The following is a 23,339-nucleotide window of genomic DNA, read 5'->3' on the forward strand; positions in this document are numbered from 1 at the left end:
GCAGAATATGTTTGGCATCATTGGGCAAAAATTCCATGATAACTTTCAGCATATTGTTATTCAAGTGTTCTGAGAGAAAACTAGACTTCTGCACCTCCTCATGGCTCTGTTTCCAGCATTTTTGAAAAAGCCAGTAACGGGAGACTTTGGCCAATCACAGGTCATTTCGGAGAGAGAGCGTTCCTATTGGCTGTGCTCCAGCTGGTGGGCAGTGCTTAGTATTTCCTTTACTGATCTCAACATGGCTGCCGGGTCATAAACTTTCTCATTTTACAGCCAAACAGTACACTACAAGATGTTTCTGAAAACATTTGAGGAGAAAAATAGGCATTACAGTAACAGAATATTGATTCATATTTGATCAGCGCTGCCTAATTTGACTGGCAAGGTTCCTGCTTGGCTCTGATTGGTTGTTTTCCTCTGGTCTGTGAAATCTTGCAGATGCCGTAAGGAACACTGGAGGAAACAGAAGATTACCTGTCTCATGCACTACTGTCAGGATATAGTGACCGTTCTATAAAAATAACTTTTTTTAATCATATTTGCTCCAATTCTACCTACTGCAGCTTTAAATAGCCTTTATTTAAATCATTAGGTCCTTAAAATTGTAAAATTGTAGAATTTACGAATACAGAGTTAATTTTGTGCTGCCGTTCATATGAGCGAGTCGGGAATGAGCAGTTGAGAGGCAGAGTTAAAGGAAACGCTAGTGAACTCGCTCTAAGGGCTCATGATCGCCGGAAGATCCGGGTACTTTTTACACTTGGCAGTCGAGCCTTTTTGGCTTCATGCTCCACTGAGCAACTCTCATAGGAATGAAACGCTGTATCCAGTTTTCTTTATACATCCATGAACCAAAACTGCCCTCCGCATGGGTTCGTGGGTTTTGGTCCTAGTGGGGGGGTAACTACACTCTGATACTTTGTGTTTGTTATGGCAATGACTGTTGTTCTTTTTTTATAGCCTAAATAAAAACAACGAATGACAAAAAAAAGAAATGAAATGCGTCAGTATTTAATGTGGTGAACACAGTGACTTAGTGGCTGCTGATGATCAGAGCATGAAACCACACCAAGCTGTGTTAAGCACGTCACGTGACGTGCGTGCGTGACGCGGGCAGCCATGTGACTGTGACAACACTAAGAGAGGAGCTGTCCTCTCGCTCAATATAGAGCCAGATCTGCATGGTTGAAGATGGTGATTCTGATAATAAACATATGAGAGACATCAATCACGTCCAAATAAATTACAATAATAGCGAGGCTATGTATTTAAAGAATAAAGCACCTTTCACAGACAGAGTGCTGTGCGCCTTTAACTGTAATGTCCTGAAATCACCGACATCATCATCAGCTGACAGACAAATACAGCTGATACCAAAGCAGGCAACCTTCACTGTCAATTCCATCTAGTCCCGAGGATGTCGTTTATTATAAGAATGAAGCGCCTAGAAATAACTCATACAGGAAAAATATCTCATTACGCACAACCTGTGTGGACACCTGGTGAACAAAAATAACCCAAATGATGTCATTCATGATGCTGGTGTGCGCATCTAGCCACACAGAGGCCCTGAGTTGGTGATTTGTAGATGAATTTGTCTCCTAAAGTGAAATCAAACGGAGTATTTACGCACTGAACAAGTGCATGTCAGGTGATAATCCCTCTTGTCCACCGAGCAGAGATGCACTATGGTGGAGGAGATAGTGGTGTGAATGTCCAGAGGCAGCCTGATATTATGTAACATCCACACACACACACACAGATCATGATGCTCTCTCTCTCTCCGTCTTGTGCAGTAAAAACACATTGATCACATTGCATGAGCAGAAACAGATGCCTTTACCTGTCAGGTTGCTTTCTGTCATCCTCTCCGTGTTGTGTTGTGCTGGAGATGCGCTTTGAACACACACACACACCGACCTTTGATTTGTCATTCGCTGCCAGTCAAAGGTCAAAGCGGTAAACGTCCTGTGAGATGTGAGACGCACCGTCCTGCGAGGATTTCCCAGGTATCTCCCAGTTAGGCTGTCTGTAGATACACACCAGCACCAGCTATAGGCTACAGCAGCATCAGCATCACATTTTTGGCATATGAGCTACAAAACAGGAATCCAGCGATGGCGATGTGTAGATCTGTAGATGATGTGGATGTGCGTAAAGGAGGCAGTGCGAGGTGTAATGGATGTTGATGGATCTGTAGAGCAGAAACTGCGCCGCTCAGAGGAGCATGTCTGCAGCTGTCAGTGAGGCTGAGCCAGCCAGCCTGGTAAAACCTGGGCTGGATCTCAGGAACGGGCTGACTGTAGGGTGAATTAAAGCTCCAGTAGGCAACAATGTTTTTGGCATCATTTGGCAAAAATTGCAGCAATTTTTGGGTTGATGCCATTTGTTACACAGATTTTTTTACCACTCAGGAATTGATAAAAAATGATCAATAATCCCTCCAAAATAACACATTAAGACACCTTGAGAAGTCTCAGCTTTACAGTGATACCCAATTTATGCAATTCCAAGACTGTTTAGGGACCCAGTATACAGAAGTATTCAAATACACCATTTTAGAATAGGTGAAAATAACACATGTATACCACATGCAAAAAACTGCATTGTTTTTGTCCAAAACTGCATGTGATTATCATAAAGTGGGCATGTCTGTAAAGGGGAGACTTGTGGATACCCATAGAACCCATTTTCATCCACATATCTTGAGGTCAGAGGTCAAGGGACCCCTTTGAAAATGGCCATGCCAGTTTTCCTTGACAAAATTTAGCCCAACTTTGGAGCATTATTTAACCTCCTTCCCGACAAGCAAGCATGACCTGGTTGGTACCGATGGATTACTTAGGTTTTCTAGTTTCATTCACCTAAAAACCTGAACCTGCTACAGCCTCTGAAAGACAGTAAAGTCTCAGAGGGTTAATCATTTAAAACACAAAGAGCTTTATGATGCCTTAAGTTCAAGTTTTGGGCACCGCTCTCTTGCTTACACTGTGTTCAGACTGAGAAATAAACCTCGAAAGCATCTAAGAAACCTGTCTGAACCCAACCAAAGTATGAATCAGCTGGTAGTTTTCCAACACAGTAAGATACAGTCAAGGACAGTACATTCTGTTGGTATAAGTACAAGGACAAGATTAAGTACATACAAAGACATGAAAGCATCTTTGAAAAAAAATAGTTTTATTGTTCTTAGAATGCAATGTTTGGACAGCATGGTTTGGAAAAAGGCAAGAAAAAAAACACAATATACTTGTGGTACACAACAGCAGCGGGGTGAGGTCCCGTACAACATAACACCACACCCTTTCATTCAACAACACACACTGCCGTGTTGTGCTGCCCGACATGAACCCAAAGTGATAATTAGATGTTGTAAGAGACACTCATCATTCCATCCCTGCTCTATTAAACACATCTACCGCCTTTTGTTACTCAAGCAAAAATATTATTGAGTCAAAGAGTTTCTTTTTTTGTATCCTTGGTCTCAAACATACAACACCCATTATCTTTAGTCCCTAGATAAGGAAAAGAAAAACACCACAAACACACATTGATAGAAGGCAGTTTTGACCTCATAAAAGAAATGCTCATAAAATATATAAGTGCATGTGATGGTTTACGTTTATGTTGCTAATTCGTGGCTTCAAAATGAATTCAGGTGATAAAATTTGACTATAAAGTTTGAAAACTTAAACCTAGTTATTGGTCTTTATTGCACAGGTCAGTCACTAGTGTGCTTAAGTAAAAGCCAAACTCACATGTTGTGACATTGGGTGAAAATGTGACATTTTTTAGCGTATTCTGTAGGGTGAGAAATTATTACACACCTTTACCAATCGCTTACAAAAATAAACAAAATTTAAAAATAAAGTTTTACAAGTTGTTCACCCTGCAACAGTAATTTATACATTCAATCTGAAAAAATAACATATATGACTCTTGGATCTGAGTCATAGAAGTGACCTATTACTTACTTAAAGCATTACCCAGAGGTATCTTAAAGTTTAACAACCACTGCAAACATGACATTTCATAAACAATAATCCGCAACATTTTTTGGTGATTAAAATCTCACGACAACCGTATATATATATTTAAAAGGAATGTAACAGCATTGAAGACACTCAATATTCTGTGCATTGGTCTTCATCCCAGCCACAGAGCGTGCTGTAGAGTGACTGCGAGGGCTTCTTGAATCTTGTACAAGTCCAGCACCGGCCCGGTAGATTGTCCTGCGTGTTATCAGCTGCAGATTGCATAATAGCCTTCAGCGTTTTCAGTACAAAAGTAAAGAAGAGCTGTTTGTACAGTGCATATTGTTTGCGTAATTGATGGATATATTCTAGAAAACACTGAGCTGATGATGCCAAACGATTAACCCTCCTGTTGTCTTCGGGTCAAATTGACCCAAAGACAACAGGAGGGATAAATCCACAGAAATTCAACATTAGGTCATGAAAAATTAACAAAAGTATGCTCATATTATTAATAATAGCCAGACAAGAAAACATTATTGTCAAATAATAGCCTTGTTCATTATCATCAGTTGGCCTGTTTAACCCTCCTGTTGTCTTCGGGTCAATTTGACCCGAAGACAACAGGAGGGCTATAAACTGGTTCTGCAAGATCGCTGCATATGTAACCGCTAACTTGTGGCAGTATATACAGTACAGCATATTACACAACACTCAGGCTTGCACAACTTATTAGAAAAACAATGACCCAAATAAAGTCTGTCCCAGATTGATTTTGGCGTTTGGTACAACACAATGCAAAATGTCAGTTTTGCCCTCAGTAAATCTGTCAGTTAAGGCTATTTTTGTGTGTGTATTCAGCTCAATACAATCCCTCAGTTACTTGTGTTTGTTTTGTTATAGTGTTTGCTTGATTATAAAAATGTAATTTAAAGTGTAATTAATCAAATCTGTAATGATAACAGACAATTTAAGTAATATTCAATATGTTTTGCTTTCGTGAAAGTTCAGTTACCATAATAACAAAGTGTTGTAGTAGTACTCGAGAGTGGGCTTGGTCTCAAGACCACTTTTTGAAGGTCTCGGTCTCGTCTCAGAATCGAGCGCACTTCTACACACATATATACAGTATATTTGTCAATAAAAGAGGTGAATGAAGAGGAATCTTCATTTGTCTTTCTGTGGGTGTTTTTGTGGGAATGTGGATCGTTCAGATCAATGTGAGGAGTGCCTCTGGTTTGCATGTTCCACATTTGATCGCAAGTGTGTCTTGCCATGTGGGACTCGCGCTGTACTTGGTCTTGACTCGGTCTCGATACACTCTGCTCTTGGTCATGACTTGGTGTCTGTTTTGGTGGTCTTGACTACAACACTGTTACCTGTATAGAGTTTGGTATCACATATTTAATGTTGGAGTGAGACACTGAATATTTTGGTCTTTAGTTTAATATTCCTCCTTGAATGAGCTAAATTTTAAATTCAATGTTTTGGAGTTGGAACAATTGCAGATATAAAGACAAAAGTTGCTTGATGGTGAGTGCTTGTGTAAAATTAGTTTTGATATTGCCTTGAAGAATCTGAACATTTCACTATAATAATGCAGAAATAAACACAATCAATAAAGCTCTAGAAATATTTGCATACAACATTCATTTGAAAAACCACCTGGTGATTGAATCACAAAGAAGTTGGATGACTACAGTTTTGATCCGTGTCCTTATCCGTCTCTCTAAACCTCACTATTAAGGAAGCTGAAAGCAGAGGCCAGCATGTGGAAACATCACCCCACTTCCTCTTGATGTCTCCCTGTGGTCTTTTCATTCAGAGAAGAGTCAGGGTGTCTGGGTTTGGAAGGCGTCTGACGGCTGTGTGTGCATCTTGGCGCTGAGGAGGGAGTTGATATAAGGCCAGATCCGGTCAGTCTCTGTACCGGAAAATGAGTGCAGGATTCCCTGTGACCTGAGCAAAGAAATCAGAAACAAATTAACATATTAGAAGGAAATCTGGGTCAAATTAAAATATTGATTGATTGAATGGCAGATTGTGGCTTATTAGTCTTTAACTTTTAAAGGAGAGCTGCATTGCACTTCTATAGCATCGTCAGACTAATGGATGGTTAAATAATTTAAAAAAAAGATCTAAATTGGTCCATTCACATATTCTTCTTCCTTGTCAAAAACTGGGGTCTACATTACCCATAATGCAACTAACCTGCCAACAGTTCAGTCAGGGTGTGCTATGCTAGTAGCGGTTACTGGAGCCTTGTGCCACAAGTCACAAGCAGAGATGAGGATCAATCTACCCAGTGGGCAACCTCCAGTTCTGAAGAGTGAAGCCAATGCTGAAGTGCCTTAAACCTGCATTCTTTCTAACAGCCAGCAGGGGGCGACTCCTCTGGTTGCAAAAAGAAGTCTGATTGTATAGAAGTCTATGAGAAAATGACCCTACACTTTCTTACAAAGTCTTACAACTTTAACCCATTCACAGTGTGTTTTCAGTTCATAAAAGTTAATTGAAACAGATTGGTCACCTAAAAATGTCTAATTTAGTGTTCGATTGAACTTAGCTCCACCCTCTCGTGTCACTTCTGGTTATAAAAAACCAAGATGGCAACAGCCAAAATGCCAAACTCGAGGCTTCAAAACCGCAGTCTACAAACCAATGGGTAACATCACGGTGACTACGTCCACTTCTTATATACAGTTTATGTCCCAACTGAAACTGACTCAAGTGACATCATTTGAGGCAATTAATCAGACTTTATACAGCTAACTCTAGAGCCACAAATTGCTTTATACAACTTGTTTCACATTTGCAGCAGTCACTCCACAAGACCTATAAACACATTTTGATGAGTAAAATTGGTGGAGTTCCCCTTTAAGAAAGGCTATCAAATATAAAGTCAAATCATTATGAGCAAATGTAACTCAGATAACCATCCGAGACATCCAAGATAAGGAAGTGTTCTGCTAACAATTATTTCGTTTTATTTGAAGTTATAAAATACATCTAAGGCTTGAGGGTTAACAGCTGAATAAAACCACTTTTAAAGCAAAAAACTAGCAAATTCACATGATCCCTTTTATGAGTTCAATGTTTTGTTATTGTTTAACATCTGGGTTTGATTTTCTATGTGCAGCATAGCACGTGACTGCAATTCTTTTCAGCGCCAAAATACTAATTCTCCGTAATGTTACTTTGCAATAATGTTAGAAAAACTAAAGACCATTTATCTGCTGGATTACCAATCCTAATAAAGTTTCAATCTGATTTCCATGTATGTCAACAGCAAGAACTGACACTATAGGCTGCCTGTAGGGAAAATACTGAGTGAAGAATCTCCCTTGAAAGAGAAGTATTTACTGACTTGTATAAGTCTATGACAGGCTTGGCCACATCTTTGTAGTGTCTCAGTCTGGACATCAGGGCTTCTGGTTTGTCATCATCATGCTGAATCAGTGGCTCCCCGGTGACGTCATCCTTACCCTGAGGAAAGCATCACAAGGCCACACGTGCAACAATGTAACAAAGGTAAACTCAAGAAAATGCAGTTGAAATCTCATTGCATTACAACAAAACACAGTAAAATAAAACACTGCAGGTAGACACATGTCTACAGTCATTACTGTATCGATATCCGGATCTTTTGGAGCTCATATATTAAAAAGATATCAAGAACATTACATCAACATCGGCCATGACATTTGGTGGGAGATTTTCAGTCGCTGCTTGAAACTTGATCTTACAAGCCATTGTTAAGCCAAGGTACTATCATGTAATGGTGATATCTTGGTTTCAAATGTCTCCTGTGTTACATAAAATGTCCTCTGCTTTTTCATTTCTGCATTCTGATTAATAAAGAAAAAGTGCTGAAAAACAACTTTATGTGTTTTTATGTGACCAATTTCCTGTAGTGACGCCATGCAAACCGATGTCAATAGTATATACTGGTATACTGGAGACAGAGAGCTCCTACAGCTCAGGAAGATCCATTGAATATGAGGCGAGCAATATCAACGTCCTCTTTTAAAACCCCACTAAAGACTCATTTTCACTTTAACTGTAATTATTTATTTAAAGATCCCCGCCAGGCATGATTTAAGATTTATGAAAACACTCTGCTTTGAATGTGTTTTTTCCACACAAAAAAACTGATTAACGACTAAAGAATTCTTAAAAGGTGCTCTAACGATATCCAGAGCATTAATATAGTATGTAAAAATATAGAGGAGTGATGTCTACCTAAGTAGAGAATGAAGTCTCTCTCCCTCTATGTGTGTTGTAATCTGAGTTTCTGTTTGCTTTGTTGACATGTCTGGTCCAGCCGTGCATGCATGTTAGTGCATGCGAGTCCCAAGCCCCAAGGAAGAGCACCGGGCTGTGAAGCAAATTGTCATAGTGGCCAAACGGCGGTACTACAACTTCTGCATCCGTCATGTGATGCCATTGGGACCAAAAAGACTTTTTCCCCATAGACTTATATTGGGAAAGATCCGGTTACTTTATCACTTGGCAGTCGAGCCATTTTGGCTTTGTGCGCCACTGAGCACCTCTCATAGGAATGAACGGGAGCCCACCTACAACGCTGTATCCAGTTCTCTTTATACATCCATGGTAAGTCCCTGTTTGTATGCCCCACTGGCTAGCTAATGGCTGCCACTCTGCACTGCACTCATACAGCGGTTGCAGCTGATAACGCCGTCCCAACCGACAGTGCCGTCACAGAAACATAGCGCCCACCCTCCAGTACCCTCCAGGGTAACACTGTTAGCTCTGTCAGCACTGTTGCCGTTATTTGCACTGTTAGCGCTGTTAGCTGCTAGCCGCCGGCTCAGCTATCGCCATGTTGAGAGCCGTTTGGAGGCAATCCCTCAATCATAGATTTGCTCCTTTAAAATTATAATTACTTCTTCACTGTAATTGGAAAATCCAGAATCAATGTTAAACTTTTGGACACAAGATATATTGGACATGTGTTTACCTTGTATGTTTTACATGCTCTTGTAATTATGTTCATTGTTTTATCAGTTCTTATGTCTGTGAAGCAACTTCTAAACTTGCTTTTAATTGCTACATTTTTAAGATACGACAATACAAAATAGTTACATCAGTGTGACAACACAGACCTTGTAAAGAGAAATAAAAAGCAGCAGGAGTGTTGTTGTTGTGCAGGATGGTGGGGTAGTGAATAATGAGATTGTCCTTTAACTGATTCCAATCTCTCAATGTGACAAGCTTCCACCCAGCTGAAGCCAGATATTCATCTTGTGAAGAAGAAACTGACCTCGGGAAAATCAATAAAGTGCCACAGAAAAATTCTGAGCAGAATATTTCAATCACTTTATTATTGCTCTACTGTCACTTTTAAAGACACTGTTCAGACCTTCACTCGTGGTGGGTTGAAGCCCATGTTGTAGACTCGGCCACTGGCTGGATGGATCCAGCGGTCGCTCAGTCTCTCCCTCAGAGTCTCGTAGGGGATGTTGAGGCTGATGACCAGGTCCATCTGGCACAAATTGTTCAGGGCTTTGGCCTGCGACAGAGTCCGGGGAAAACCTAGACAGAGAGCGGAGGGAGAAGTAGGAATGTGAGAGGCATCGTCCACCAGGGATAGTTCAGAGTTATACATGGATGTATGTATTATACATTTTCATACTGTTTATTTGCTGTTTCAATGGTTGGTAATAACAGTAGCTGACAGCAAGCGGTCACTCTAGCAGCTCTGGGAGGCTATACTGAGGCACAGTGGTGCTTTGAGTTAAATGCTAACATGCTGATGTTTGGCAGGTAATGTTTACTATGGTCATCATCTTATTTTAGTATGCTAACATTTGCTAATTAGCATTAAACACAAAGTACAGCTGAGGCTGATGGGAAGGTCTTTAGTTAAAGGTATATAGTCATAAACTAAAGTATTGGACCGATTGAAAGTTTGACCTGATGATGGCGCAAGAGAAAAAGGGTCACCAAAGTTATTACAATTCATCCTGTGGGGGCATGAATGTCTGCACCAAATCTCATGGCAATCCATCCAATATTTGTCGAGACATTTCACTCCAAACCACAAGGTGGCACATGAGATGAAGTCACATGCTCACTGTCATCGTCTGGGAACCATAAATGTCTGTATAAAATGTGTGCCAATCATAGACAGTATATAAGAAGTGGACGTAGTCACCATGACGTCACCCATTGGTTTGTGGACTGCCGTTTTGAAGCCTCGAGTTCGGCATTTTGGCCGTCGCCATCTTGTTTTTTTGCAACCAGAAGTGCCAACCATTTTTAGGCGACCAAAAATGTTACAATTAACTTTCATAAACAGAAAACACACTGTGAAAGAGTTTAAGTTCTGAGACGAAAACACAGACAACTCCCAGACCAGACAACGCCGTGGTAGCAACCTGTCAATCACAAGGTAGCCACGCCCTAAAACATTACCTGCTTTATGGTCTATTTGACTCTAAATGGGACCATAATTTACTAAATGAACATCATGCTGTATTGAAGAAGACTTGAAACTAGCGATTGAGACCATAAACTCATGTTTACAATGTTCACTGAAGTAATAAATCAAGTGAGAAGTAGGCTCATTTTCTCATTGACTTCTATACAATCAGACTTCTTTTTGCAACCAGAGGAGTCGCCCCCTGCTGGCTATTAGAAAGAATGCAAGTTTAAGGCACTTCAGCATTGGCTTCACTTTTCAAACCACAGAGTTGCTCACTGGTGCCAGGTACCAATCCATCGTTATTTACTGGATAATTGAAAACTTTGACCTGCTGATGGCTCTAGATGAAAATTCAAAAAGCAAATATGATCCTGTGGACCATGTAGTATATCTGTACTAAATTTCATGGCAATCCATTTCAAATCTCAACCTCATGGTGGCACTAGAGGAAAAGTCAGTGACCTGGCACAGAGGGCAGCACAGACATTGTTACAACAATAAAACAAACAATACAAGCAGAGAAATACAACAGTCACACACCACGAGTGAACGAGCATGACATCCAGTTTGTATGCAACACAAAAATGTTTTGCTATAACACACAAACAGGTCAATTTCAAAACAATAACCATGAAAGTCTGTACAAAATGTCATGTCAATCCATCCCATAGTTGTTGAAATATTTTAGTCTGGAACGACAGACCAATATCTTCATCCATAGATCCACGTTGCTAGCGTGGCTTAAAACAGTGAATGTGCAGAAGCAGAACTAGAAATAGTATATTGTTGATCTACTTTTGTTGAGACTTGCTTTACATTTGGAATTGGATTACACTGCTGTGATCTCTACGGGGAAACCCAGCTCCAGTGGGGTTGGCTAGTATTCAGTGCCTCCTTGCTCAAGGACACTTTAGCATGGTGGGCATTCACACATGGCAAGCTTACTGCAAATGTAGGTCCATTAGTTTTAAGGCCATTATCTCTCTCTCTCTTGTTTTTGTTTTAGCATGCTTTGGTATGAATGCATTTGGGCTTGTCTTCAGTTTACTGCTTCCTGATGTGTTAGAGTGGAAACTGGCAGTTGCTCTCTGTGTTCCATTGTTTGGTCAATAAATAACTGTTAAATCTCTCCAACCACCATAGCATCATGCTGCTCATAAATGAGTGACGGGAAGGCACCAATCAAAGGTTACAAGAGGGAAAGACATGGTATATTTTGGGATGAAACATGATGAACAGAGATAAACGCAGGCATGTGTCTGTGTGTGTGTAACCTTGATTTGTTTGCCCTTTTCTCTCTTGCTCAAAACAAGTATTTATTTACCGACCATGTTTCAAGGTTTAAACACGTGGAACACCAACTAGTTTGTTTTGTCAATGTTTGGCATCTCTCTTGGAGATAGTGGATAATATTTAACTTGAAAAAGACACAATGATATTCTGAGTTTGTCATCTCTGGATATGTTACTAATGACTCAAACTAAAGATAACAAAAAAAACAACTCCCTAACTCCCTGTTTTATAACTATCTAACCTAACACATTTCACTTGCCTTTTCCAACCAGTGCTTGTACTTCTGTATATGCATGGTAAAAATATGAATTATCATCTATCACATACACAAAAATATACAAAGTATTGACATGTAGAATGTAATATCACTACATGTGTTATCGCTTCATAGTGACTTGATCTCTACCATAAGGAAACCTGTTTTTCCATTGATTTACTAATGTCGGAACAAAGGTCACATGGCGCTGAATGTAAATAAATAATAAATAGTGAAACTTGAGATCAGGAAAGGACAGGGAACTTGGTCAACCCTCTTGATATTCATGGAAAAAAATCGTATATCTTTGATCTTTGATTTGAGTCTGATGCAAATCCTCTATGAACAAAAGAAGCTCAAGATAAGTTCAACCAGGAAGACTATCTTTATGCGTCATTCATTCACAATTCTCTCCCTCTCTCCTCACGCTTCTTCTTAATCAGCTGATTATGGGCGTTCACTTTTTAGTGAACCAACTAGATTTTACAACGATCCACATCCATCAATCATGTCGCTGCTGTCAAACTTTAAATTAAAAATCCACTCCTCATCACATCCAGATCTTCAGCATTTTCTTCATCACTACCACCAGTGTCTAGACTCCATAAGGGGGTTTCCTATTCCACTTACGGCTTCACCACCCCCTAAAAGTATATGGCGTCACGATGGGGTCTACTCGTCAAAGACTATTCACATTTCTCACCCTTTTGTGCACATGTCAATTAAATATTCGTTCACTCCTGACTGACCTGTAAGCTGAATAACAGTCGAGAGCATGCACAGTACTGTACAAACCTGCTGGTACTGGATTCATTACCTCGCAGTACTAATCACCCACAGATGTATTTTTCCACTTACTTACTCCTCAGACTCAAGTAAAGGACGCACTGCATATGCTACAAATGCTTGCTTAGTGGCCTCTAACATGGCTATAAGTCTGGGGATTTTGGGGGGGGGGGGGTGGCACCTGGAGTGGCCAATCAGATTTAAGGGGTGGCTGGCAGTTCCCATTACTGGCCATGACGCTGCATTATGAAGAACATTATTCCCCTCACTGCAAATGATCAAGGCAAAAGATGGAAGCTGCTGTAAGAGATAAAGCATAGCAGTACACACCATGCACTCAGATTGTATTGTAAAAAAGCAGTTTTCATACCATCCAGCAGCCAGCTGTGGCCGATCAGCTGTTCGAGTCTAGGCAGCATCAGTTTGGTCATCACATGGTCCGGCACCAGCATGCTTCTTTCTACGTAGGTCCTCACCATCACACCTGCCTCTGATACACAACAGACAGGTAGATACAGTAGTGCTTCTAAAATTAAAAAGATTGGTCCCTTTGGAATATCTTACAAATACAATATTTGGCAGCCCTATCTGAATTATATTGGACCTGATCTCTCCTCCATTATCTCACAAGGAGTCTCCTGAACATGAACTCATATATCATGTGACTTCCCTGCACTATGGACTATTTCCTGTGACCTCCTATATATTTTTTTTTAATCTGAGCTGTACTAGTGGTTGTTTGTTTGTTGTTGTTTTTTTAATTATCATTCTTATTGTTGTGTTTGTGAAAATAAGTAAACCCAATAAACATATTATTAAAAAAAAAATTTAAAAATAGGACAGGCCCTGTTGAATTTATCCAACAACAAAAAAACATGCTTGGTACCACTACAGTGCATCTTTTTTAATGTAGGCCTAACTATCTGACCAGAGATAGTAAATGGTTAAAAACTCTCACTGCCTGTAACCTCCCATATCTTATGACTCACTTTTAATTTACACTTAAAATATGTGGCCTGCTGTGGATTCATCAAACAAACACACATATTGAATTCCCTGGTTTTATATAAATCCTGACACTTTGGTTTGAAAGCAAAAAAGGCTTCGAGCAAGTCCCAACTTTACTGAAACCTTTCAGTAATGGCAACCACACAAGCACACATGTTTTAACTTAAGCCCCCTGCTGAAGAAGTCCAATTTTATTATCAGTGTGCATGGGGCTTGGCACATGCATGTTATTAAATTAATTCCAGTTGGGTAGCTATAAAGAGGAAGTGACACAATCAATGTTTGGGGAAATATTGTAATAAAAACATTGATGTGGGGGTTTGACCTGGAGTGAACTTAAGTCTCTGAACTAGATTGAAATAATAATTTAAAAAGTTTGCTTTCATCCAAATGTCTCGTGTTGTATAGCTTGGATTGGAAAATGAAAGTTTACTGTCAAAATGAGCTTCTAGAAAACAAATGTGGATCAGCAAATGCGCACATTCTGCAAACGCATCATCATTTTTTCAGCTATGATTACATTTATGTGGTATTATTATGATATTAAGAGGAGGATTGCCACATGCAGCTTCTTCCTGTTGGGTAGATGCATCCTACCTGTGTTTGCAGTTATGCTCTCTCGTAGGTAGTGGCCACTGGACAGATACTGCAGGCCAAAGCTTTCCGCAATCCTCTTGGATATTGTTCCTTTCCCTGATCCTGGTGGACCCATGATAGCAGCTCGGAATAACTTGGCCATGTCTTCCTCAAAAGAACACCTCTGTGATGCACAAATGTTAGTTTTTTTCCTCTTTGTGCGCGACAGACGGAAGTAAATAAATGCCTCTTATAATTAAACCTCTGATGAGTTGCGCGCCTCAGAGATCAAACTGCTCCACAATAAGCTTCTAAACTTCTCTTGGAGATGTAAATATCAGCTTACTATCTTTCACTGAGTCCTCTCTCACTGCGAGGCTATGCACATCGAGGTTATCCAAGTCCTCTGTGACTCGGAGTCAAAACGCCCTTTTTCCTTTTTTCTGTAGGGCTCTTAAAGGACACATTACACCCGTCTACGTCCACACGGACACAGACTTTTCTCTCTGCGAATGAATGAGGGAGTCTCTCCACAACGCCCTGTTTCTCTGCGCACGTCATCCGGAAAAAATGCGGATGACTGACTCACACGAACTGTGCGGGGTAAACTGGTTACTGTAGTTTTTTATATATATACAAGTGATGTACAACAACAACAACTGTCTGTCTGTTACTTTAAGTCGTTATAGTTTCCCTTAAGAGAGGGAGAACTTACTGATTTTACTTTACAAGCACATGGATGTCACAAGAAAAAATCTAAATCTATCTATCTGTCTGTCTGTCTGTCTATCTATCTATCTATCTGTCTGTCTGTCTGTCTGCCTGCCTGTCTTCCTTTCTGTCTTCCTTTCTGTCTGTCTGTCTTCATGTCTGTCTGTCTGTCTGTCTGTCTGTCTTCCTTTCTGTCTGTCTGTCTGTCTGTCTTCCTTTCTGTCTGCCTGTCTTCATGTCTGTCTGTCTGTCTGTCTTCCTTTCTGTCTGTCTGTCTGTCTGTCTTCCTTTCTGTCTGTCTGTCTGTCTGTCTTCCTTTCTGTCTGCCTGTCTTCATGTCTGTCTGTCTGTCTGTCTTCCTTTCTGTCTGTCTGTCTGTCTGTCTATCTATCTATCTATCTATCTATCTATCTATCTATCTGTATACCTGCCTGCCTGTGTCTCTGTCTGTCTATCTATCTATCCCGTCCACCTACCTACCTTTCTATCTATCTATCTACCTACCTTTCTATCGATCGACCGACCGACCGACAGATCTATCTATCTATCTATCTATCTATCTATCTATCTATCTATCTATCTAACTATCTATCTATCTATCTATCTATCTATCTATCTAACAAAAGGAGGAGGAGGAATAGGAGAGTTTATCATATTTCTAACTCATACATAGAAAAAACTGAATGTTGGCCTTCATACTACAACATACACACTCTACTAACAAGCAAAAAACACAAAATAAAATAAAATTCTAATAGCCAATTCACTCACTGCATCATATCTAAAGTTTAGTACAGTGAAAGGAGTGCCTTTCTCCTTTCTGAAGGTGACTTTATCTGTCCTATTGCAGCAGCTGTCTAAGAAGTCTTATATAAAGTTGTTTTGATCTGAAACTGCAAATGGGAAATCAGATAATCACACCTTCACTTCATGCTCAGGCTTGTTACAAAGAGTTTATGGTGACTGGAGCTGCCATGCCAGTAATTTATTACAAAGCCTGAGGAGGGCATGTACCTTGTCAGTCAATTTAGTCACCTGATTCATACAAATATTGATATTTGGTTTGCAAATATATTATAAAATATTTAATTATTTACGAAAATTTGTCAAGATCTGCAATAAATAGTAATATAATAAAAAGAATAATATAATATGATAATATAATATTATATAATAATAATAAATCTTTTTTTAAATTTATTTATTTATTATTGTAATTTTTAATTTACTTATTTTTCTGGGTTTTTTTTTGGTCCTTTCCTTTTTTTATTATTTTTTTATTTTTATTTATTTTTTTGTTTTTGTTTGGTATATGTTTAATTTATGTTGCTATCGTATTTAATTAATTTATATGTATAAATGTAATTGTTTATGAAATTAACTCTGCTTATTTAATGGTTCAGTAATATTGTTATAGGGATGGGGGGGTATAATTTGTTTATACAATTATTTATTGGATTTTGTACAGAATACCAATAAAAAGACTTTGAGCAAAAAAAAAAGATCTGCAATAAATAAATGACTAGAATTACGAATATCTTGTATATTATCTCATAGGAATTAGTAAAGTGGGCTATACTCTTGGATTCCGCCACTTGTTGACAGCTATTTTCTCAAATATTGATATTCGGTTTGCAATTCAAATATTTTATAAATATATATATATATTTATAAAATATTTTTTATAAATATTATTGTTGTTATTATTATCTTTTAATAATTGTTATTGTCAGTCAATTTAATCACCTGATTCATACAAATAATGATATTTAGTTTGCAATGCAATATTTTATAAATATATATATATTTATAAAATATTTTGTATAAATATTGTTGTTGTTATTATTATTTTTTAATAAATATTATTGTCAGTCAATTTAGTCACCTGATTCATACAAATAATGATATTTAGTTTGCAATGCAAATATTATATATATATAGATATATTTATAAAATATTTTTAATAAATATTATTGTTTTTATTATTATTTTTAATTAATATTATTGTCAGTCAATTTAGTCACCTGATTCATACAAATATTGATATTTGGTTTGCATTTTATAAATATATGTATATATATATTTATTTAATTATTTAAGATGTCAAGATCTGCAATAAATAAATTACTAGACTTACTCACATCTAGCATATTATCCCGTAGTAATTAGTAAAGTGGGCTATATACTCTTGGATTCCACCACTTGTTGACAGCTTATTTTCTCTCCAAAATCAGAGCTTTTATTATTATTCATTATGGCTCACGAGGTTCTTATTTTTCATGTTTTTTTAACTTGCTGGCAGCAGGCGCAGGAAAGCACATGAGTCGCTGTCATTACGCGCAACATTGTGCGGACGGACGGGCGGAATCTGGATCTGGAGAGTCTACTTGTTGCAGAGCCACACGGCGGCTGTCAGATGTTGCGCACAGACCTTCAGTCAGTCTCCAGTCAGTGGAGTAACCAGACTAATCCATCAGACAAACAACTCGGGAAGATTAACCTTTTTTTTAGCCTCGCGAAAGTATAGTTGTTCATCTCCGCGCACCACTCCGAAGCCTGTGTTTTTTTTATTTGTGCGATCATTTACTGTCACATGTGCTTTTGGTTGAGAATTCAATAACAACAAAAAATGGCGACAATCACGTTGCTCTGTGTGGTCTAGTGTGCTGCTGCGTCATTAAAAATATTCATGTCAACACGGGGAATTAAACGGAATAAAACTGCAGGTGAGTGAGCCAAATATTATGTTATACTATTTAATGCAATGTTATATATAAAAAGAAAATATTATATTTTTAAATCCTTACAGCATGCATGTTTTGTTTTTGCTCCACAGAAAAAGGGGTGTGTATGCAATGCTGGGCGTTAACGTTTGGCTGCACAATATCCAACATTTGCACTTATATTTAGTCGCCTTTTAGTCGCCTTTTAAAGAGCATATTCAGCACAACTGGAGCAGGTATGCGTTTTATTATTGTTGTTTAGAACTTTTAGTTTTATTTAGTAGAAAAACAGCAACAAGCGTTTAACTGTGTCCTCGCTGTTGTGTTTATTATAGGAGCTATTTATATGGCGTGTTGCCTTCACGGTTAGTAGGTTATAAGGCAGTTATTAACATTGAGGGTTTTTATGCAATATGGACGCTTCTTCTTCACAGTCTCTCCTCTACTGCTTGCTGACAACAAATGGAGATATTGAGCCCAGCAGACTGTGTTGCTCGTCCTCTCACATGTTCAGGTATGTGCACATGTTGCTTGGCTTTTTGTGACATGAGCATTTTGTTGTTGTTCCACCAGTGAGTGGCCTGAGCAGCGGGGCTAATGGAGTTGTTTACATGAAGAGAGGAGGAGGGCGGACTGGTCGAGGAGGAGGAGGAGGAGGAGGAAGAGGAGGAGGAGGAGCTGCTACGTCGGTCCAGAGACGCCACCGGACTGCTCGAGAGGTGGGCGGAGCCTGCAGGGGAGAATCATAACAAGTCTGACGTCACTCGGCCTTGTGGTTGGTATGAATAATATACAGTTAGTTTGTCTCCTCGAGACCAAGTCCGAGCAGGAAAAAGAGGTTTGGAAAAAAAAAAAGTCTTTGTACCAGTAATTGTTTTATGAGATGAAACATTAACGAGCCCTCTGTGCACAGAATGGAAACTAATGGAAAAAAACTTTCATATGGAAAGAGATTGTAAAATAACTAAAAATGATAAAAAAAAAATACATAGAGCAAGCTTCCTCCTCCTATTTTTTAAGAAATACAATTGTTTTAATTACAAATTCACAGCCAGTAGTTCATATAGTTCAAGCTGCATGTGCATGGCTGTGCACCCTTCAGACACAGGTAGACGTTTCATCTGTGCACCAGCAGAATGGAAAACTAATGGAAAATAGGGATTAAAAGAAACTTTCATATGGAAAGATTTATTAATGTATTTGTCAACAACTATAACTCCTCCTGTGGGCAAGCGTAAGTGGAGGCAAAGATTCCTAGGTGAAATTCAGATTTGGAGTTAGGGTTCAACCCGCCAGAACCCTAACCTTAGCCCCGTAAACCGCAACACACACACATCAGACATCACAATGGTTTTAAGACAAAATTAAGATTTTTTTTATTTTCATAAATAACTATTCATTAGAATATATAAATAAACAATTGGTCCCTGATATTGTTGACTTAAAAGTGTTCAGTCAGTTTCACTAAAGTTTACACTTTTATTAACAAATAAGTGCGGCAGATGAAAACGTGTGTTTTTTTTGTTCATTTGTTACCGCAATGCAAAAAATGGGGAAGGGCGACAACTGGCACTTTTTAAAAAATTATTTAATTTAAAAAAATATTTTTTTAGAGGGCGACCAGCACCCCCCATAAGGTGGCGCTCTAGGCGACCGCCTATATGACCTATGCCTTAAGCCGGCCCTGACTGAGTCATTTGCAGGACAGAATCAATAGTTGTGCAAATAGCGAAAATCTATACCTCAAATGATTAAGTAAATTAATCAAATACAACAGCATAGTGGTTTAAGTGCACATGTGAGCTCATTCCTTCAACTTCCAAGACTCACTGCTGAGCCAATTTCACCAAATCTAGACTTTTCTGACACAAACAGTAGGATGTAGCATAAAGGAAACCTGGATGATCAGGATTCTATGAGCCTGCGTAAGGACCAGTTTATTTCTGTTCTCCTAAACAAATATAGTTTATGTTTTGTACCTTTTTTACTCTGACTTTGTGAGGTTATTTTCTAGTGTTCATTTTATATTTCCCCAAAATGTTATGGAATTTTCCAAAACGACTTCCTGCTTGTGGTCATTGTTTGGAAGGAAATGTATGTATTAAAATGAAGGATTGATAGGTTACATGTCTATATTACTCTGTAGATTAATCTGTTATAGTATTAGCTAGTTAGTTATATGGAAACAAATGAAATGCTGGAGATATTACTTGCCATATGTTTTGTATGAGACAACATCAAATATGCTGCAAAAATTCAAAAGGAAGACTTTGCTATGTTTGCACCTGTTTGCATCCGGAGCACAGGTATTATGGGTGGATGATGATGATGAACGGAGCGAAGCCCCGGACTGCTAGATTTGTCAGGCTGCCCTGGTTCAGTTATCACAGTGCTGATGCTGTCCCCATCGAAGGTACAGTACTGTGATAACTGAAGGATGGCTGCCAACTTGACACGAGTGCAGTGAATCGAAGCACGAACCAGACGAGTAAAGAGAAGGTGGACAAGTGTGAGTATGTTTTTTAGTTTAATTTGATATCCAAAAATCCATGTGTTTCTATTCTCAACATTTTTTTCATTCATTGAATCTGTCATTATTTAGATTGTGACTGTATTGTTTATTTAAGTACAAGAAACATTAAACTCAAAACCTGTAAATTACTATTGTCTTCACTACTTATGTAACATCTGCTTAACTATAAGAAATAAAGTGAAATCTCTTTTATTCAAATGTGTACGTTCTTTTATTCAAATTACATTTAATACCTTAGCGTTGCCAGTAAAGATAATTTAGTATTAAAACTAATGTACATCATGAAAACTGTCCACACTCATTTCCTGCATAGTGTGTCTTCTTTATAGTCAAGCCTGATGACTCTAATGCTGGTGAACCTCACATTACAACATAAAGTCTTATAAATATCAAGTTTAGTTCGAGCGTGTTCTTCAAGTTTCTTCCGGAGTAAACCATTAGGACTGAGCTGAGCTGTCCCACACTGGGAGCACTGGTCTGCAGGCTGAATGGGAAGGTGATCCTGAATGGTTGCTCCACATTTTTATCAGCAGAGGGAGCTAAAGATGTATTATTGATGTGCTGTGTGGTCTGAATAACAAGGTCTACGGCTCTGTGCCACTGTGTTATCTGCTCCTGAGACCTTAATAATGAATATGTTGGTGCCAAAGTTGTGAATTCAAATGAAGTTGTCATTATTCATGTTAAATATAGCGTAATGATTTTCTCTGAATCCAGTTTTGATAACAAAAAAGAAGATATTCGTTGTTCCACTAAGATTTTTTTTTACCAATAAGGCAGAACAGTTGAACATGATCCATGTATAATTCACATCAATGACAGCTACAGTCTCTCTTTTGGTATAAATTGTCATTGTTGTTTTAGAGAATCTAAGGTAATGTTCAGTATTAGTATATCGCAGATCAAAACACACTTGTACTGTGATCTGTGATGTCAACACGCCGACATGAATCCTGTTTTTTTCAGAACCCTGTTTTGAATAATACCCGCACTGTTTGAGTCATGTCTGATAAACCACAGGTCACTGCACCTGTCCTTACCATGTTTCACTCAAAGGGTGCACACTGTAGCTGCTGTGGAAATCCCCAAAGAGTCATGATACATATTTTGTTTTTGTCTCGCCCTGAACCTCAATGTGCTCAACTCGCCTTGATTCACATGTGTTTTTCTGACTCACCGTGTGATCTCTAACGGCCATGATTATGAGGAATTGCTGTCATACTTCCTTTAATGCAAAGTAATGAGTGTTTACTGGGATGTGGCACGGAAAGTCCCTACCTTAAAGGTGAATAGGGTAAACATTAATTAACAAATAGATACCACCAGGAAACTTCCTTAGTTGCTTACTTACATTAAGACTATTAGATTAGATTGATTTTTTGTATTAAAAGTTTTCTGAAATGTATGTTTAAATATGCAAATGAGGCATTATCTTATCAAATATGTGCTAATTAGCACACATTTCCAGAACAGAACATTGGATAAAGCCAGGTTCAAAATTATTGTTTCATTTTGTTTACATATTAGAGTCAAATGTTTTTAAAGAGGGACTTTTGGATATCTCTGTGTATCACTCCATAAATCAGAAAATACTGTCAACAGCCATTAAAAAAAACTCACATTTTTGCCATGTTTTTAGGAATAAAATGCTCTATAAATCAGGCTATGAATGATAAATGAACAATCCCCTCTGTATAAACCTTCAGAATATAGATAGAGAGGAAACTGGAAAGTTTGGTGAATGTAAGTGATACTGAAGTGGGGATTTCTGACTAATTTTGAGAAAACAGTCTTTGAAGATATGTAGGCTATTGTAAAATTCCATACATTTTGCAATACACTAGAGTTGAATAGGGTAAAAACAATTAACTAATAGATATCACCATGACATTTCCCCAGTTGATTTCTTACATTAAAACAATTATTTTTGTTTTACAAGTTTTCTGAAATTTGATGTTTAAATATGCAAATGAGCATTATCTAATGTTAACTTTTGGTGAATTTGGGAGAAATCTATGCAAATAGACAAAATCTATCCCTGTAATCCCTGTCTATTCAACATGAAATTTGGTGTCCAACAACAGCTTGAGAGGAACTGTTGTTGACACTGACCACTGCATATCGAGGACAGATGTGAGGAAAAAGGGTGAGCATATATATAAGCATGTAAAAATTTCATACAAGGTTAATAACAACTTTTAACGTAGTTGTAAGCAGATATATGTTTATTAATGTATTTGTCAACAACTATAACTCCTCCTGTGGGCATGCATAAGTGGAGGCAAAGGAGAAGATATAATTGCTGACAAATATTGTACATTAATAAATACTTTAAAATGTCATAGCTGCATACAAAAACATTATAGTGTGTTCTAAACCATTTACTAAATGTTTATATACTTATATATGCTAAATAGGGGGAGTTAAAGTAAAGTGTTACCCAAAAATTATGTAAATAACTAAGCTTTGTTTTTTATATATATATATATATATATATATATATATGTGTACAGTTTACTGTATATGTTAACATACAGCCTACACTTTGTCTGTGTTTGATCTTTATTATGCAGTCGTCAGTGGGGAAACTCCATTATTTATTGTGTGGTGACATCACCCAGAGAGTCTGCTGACTCCCAGTTTTGAGGAGAGAATCAGTCGTTCACACACTTCCTTCAGTTATTTGTCCAACACTCTTGATTTCCTCTTTGTTAAAAATGTCCCTTTAAAAGCAAAAACTGATAGGTTACATGATATGCAACAGAATCTCGTGATGCAAGACATGAAAAGTGGTACACAACACATTTAGGATATTGGCAATGCCTCACCACTGGAATGCTCGCACACAGTTTCCAGTAAACAGCCACATCCAAACAGGCAGTTATGCAAATTTGCATGAGACAGAGCTCTTGCCGTGTTATTGCAAACATAGACTATGACTACATGTTGTCAGGTTTTTTGGAAACACAATCACATAGATGTTTGAGATGGCTCAAGAAAAGACCTAGAGGGAACTACGTACATTTTT

General features: G+C 38.2%; 2 protein-coding genes and 1 long non-coding RNA gene across 4 annotated transcripts in view; 1 reads left to right on the forward strand and 2 right to left on the reverse strand.

The window, feature by feature from the left end:
* The window catches only part of dnajc6 (DnaJ (Hsp40) homolog, subfamily C, member 6), a 50,014-nt gene extending 47,788 nt beyond the window's left edge, over positions 1-2,226 (reverse strand). The window contains exon 1 of one of the 2 annotated variants that reach the window (XM_037770228.1): positions 1,847-2,226. In XM_037770228.1, the coding sequence (XP_037626156.1) occupies positions 1,847-1,937 (91 nt within the window). In that variant the 5' untranslated portion in view covers positions 1,938-2,226. The remainder of the gene's footprint in view (positions 1-1,846) is intronic. The other variant, XM_037770229.1, reaches the window with a different exon arrangement.
* A 3,204-nt stretch (positions 2,227-5,430) lies between these two features.
* On the reverse strand, positions 5,431-14,845 carry ak4 (adenylate kinase 4). The gene is made up of 5 exons (XM_037770772.1): positions 14,366-14,845; positions 13,131-13,250; positions 9,361-9,533; positions 7,345-7,463; positions 5,431-5,936 (listed from the first exon to the last, which is right to left on the reverse strand). Exons 1-5 carry the CDS (start codon positions 14,505-14,507, stop codon positions 5,810-5,812), a joined length of 681 nt encoding a protein of 226 aa, XP_037626700.1. The 5' UTR covers positions 14,508-14,845; the 3' UTR covers positions 5,431-5,809.
* A 2,534-nt stretch (positions 14,846-17,379) lies between these two features.
* Positions 17,380-20,503, forward strand: LOC119488832. Its single transcript, XR_005207039.1, has 2 exons — positions 17,380-17,781; positions 17,892-20,503. It is a non-coding gene; the product is annotated as an uncharacterized LOC119488832 (long non-coding RNA).
* The last annotated feature ends 2,836 nt before the right edge of the window (positions 20,504-23,339 follow it).

This window comes from Sebastes umbrosus, chromosome 5 (genome assembly GCF_015220745.1).
Source record: "Sebastes umbrosus isolate fSebUmb1 chromosome 5, fSebUmb1.pri, whole genome shotgun sequence".
Taxonomy (NCBI): Eukaryota; Metazoa; Chordata; class Actinopteri; order Perciformes; family Sebastidae; genus Sebastes; species Sebastes umbrosus.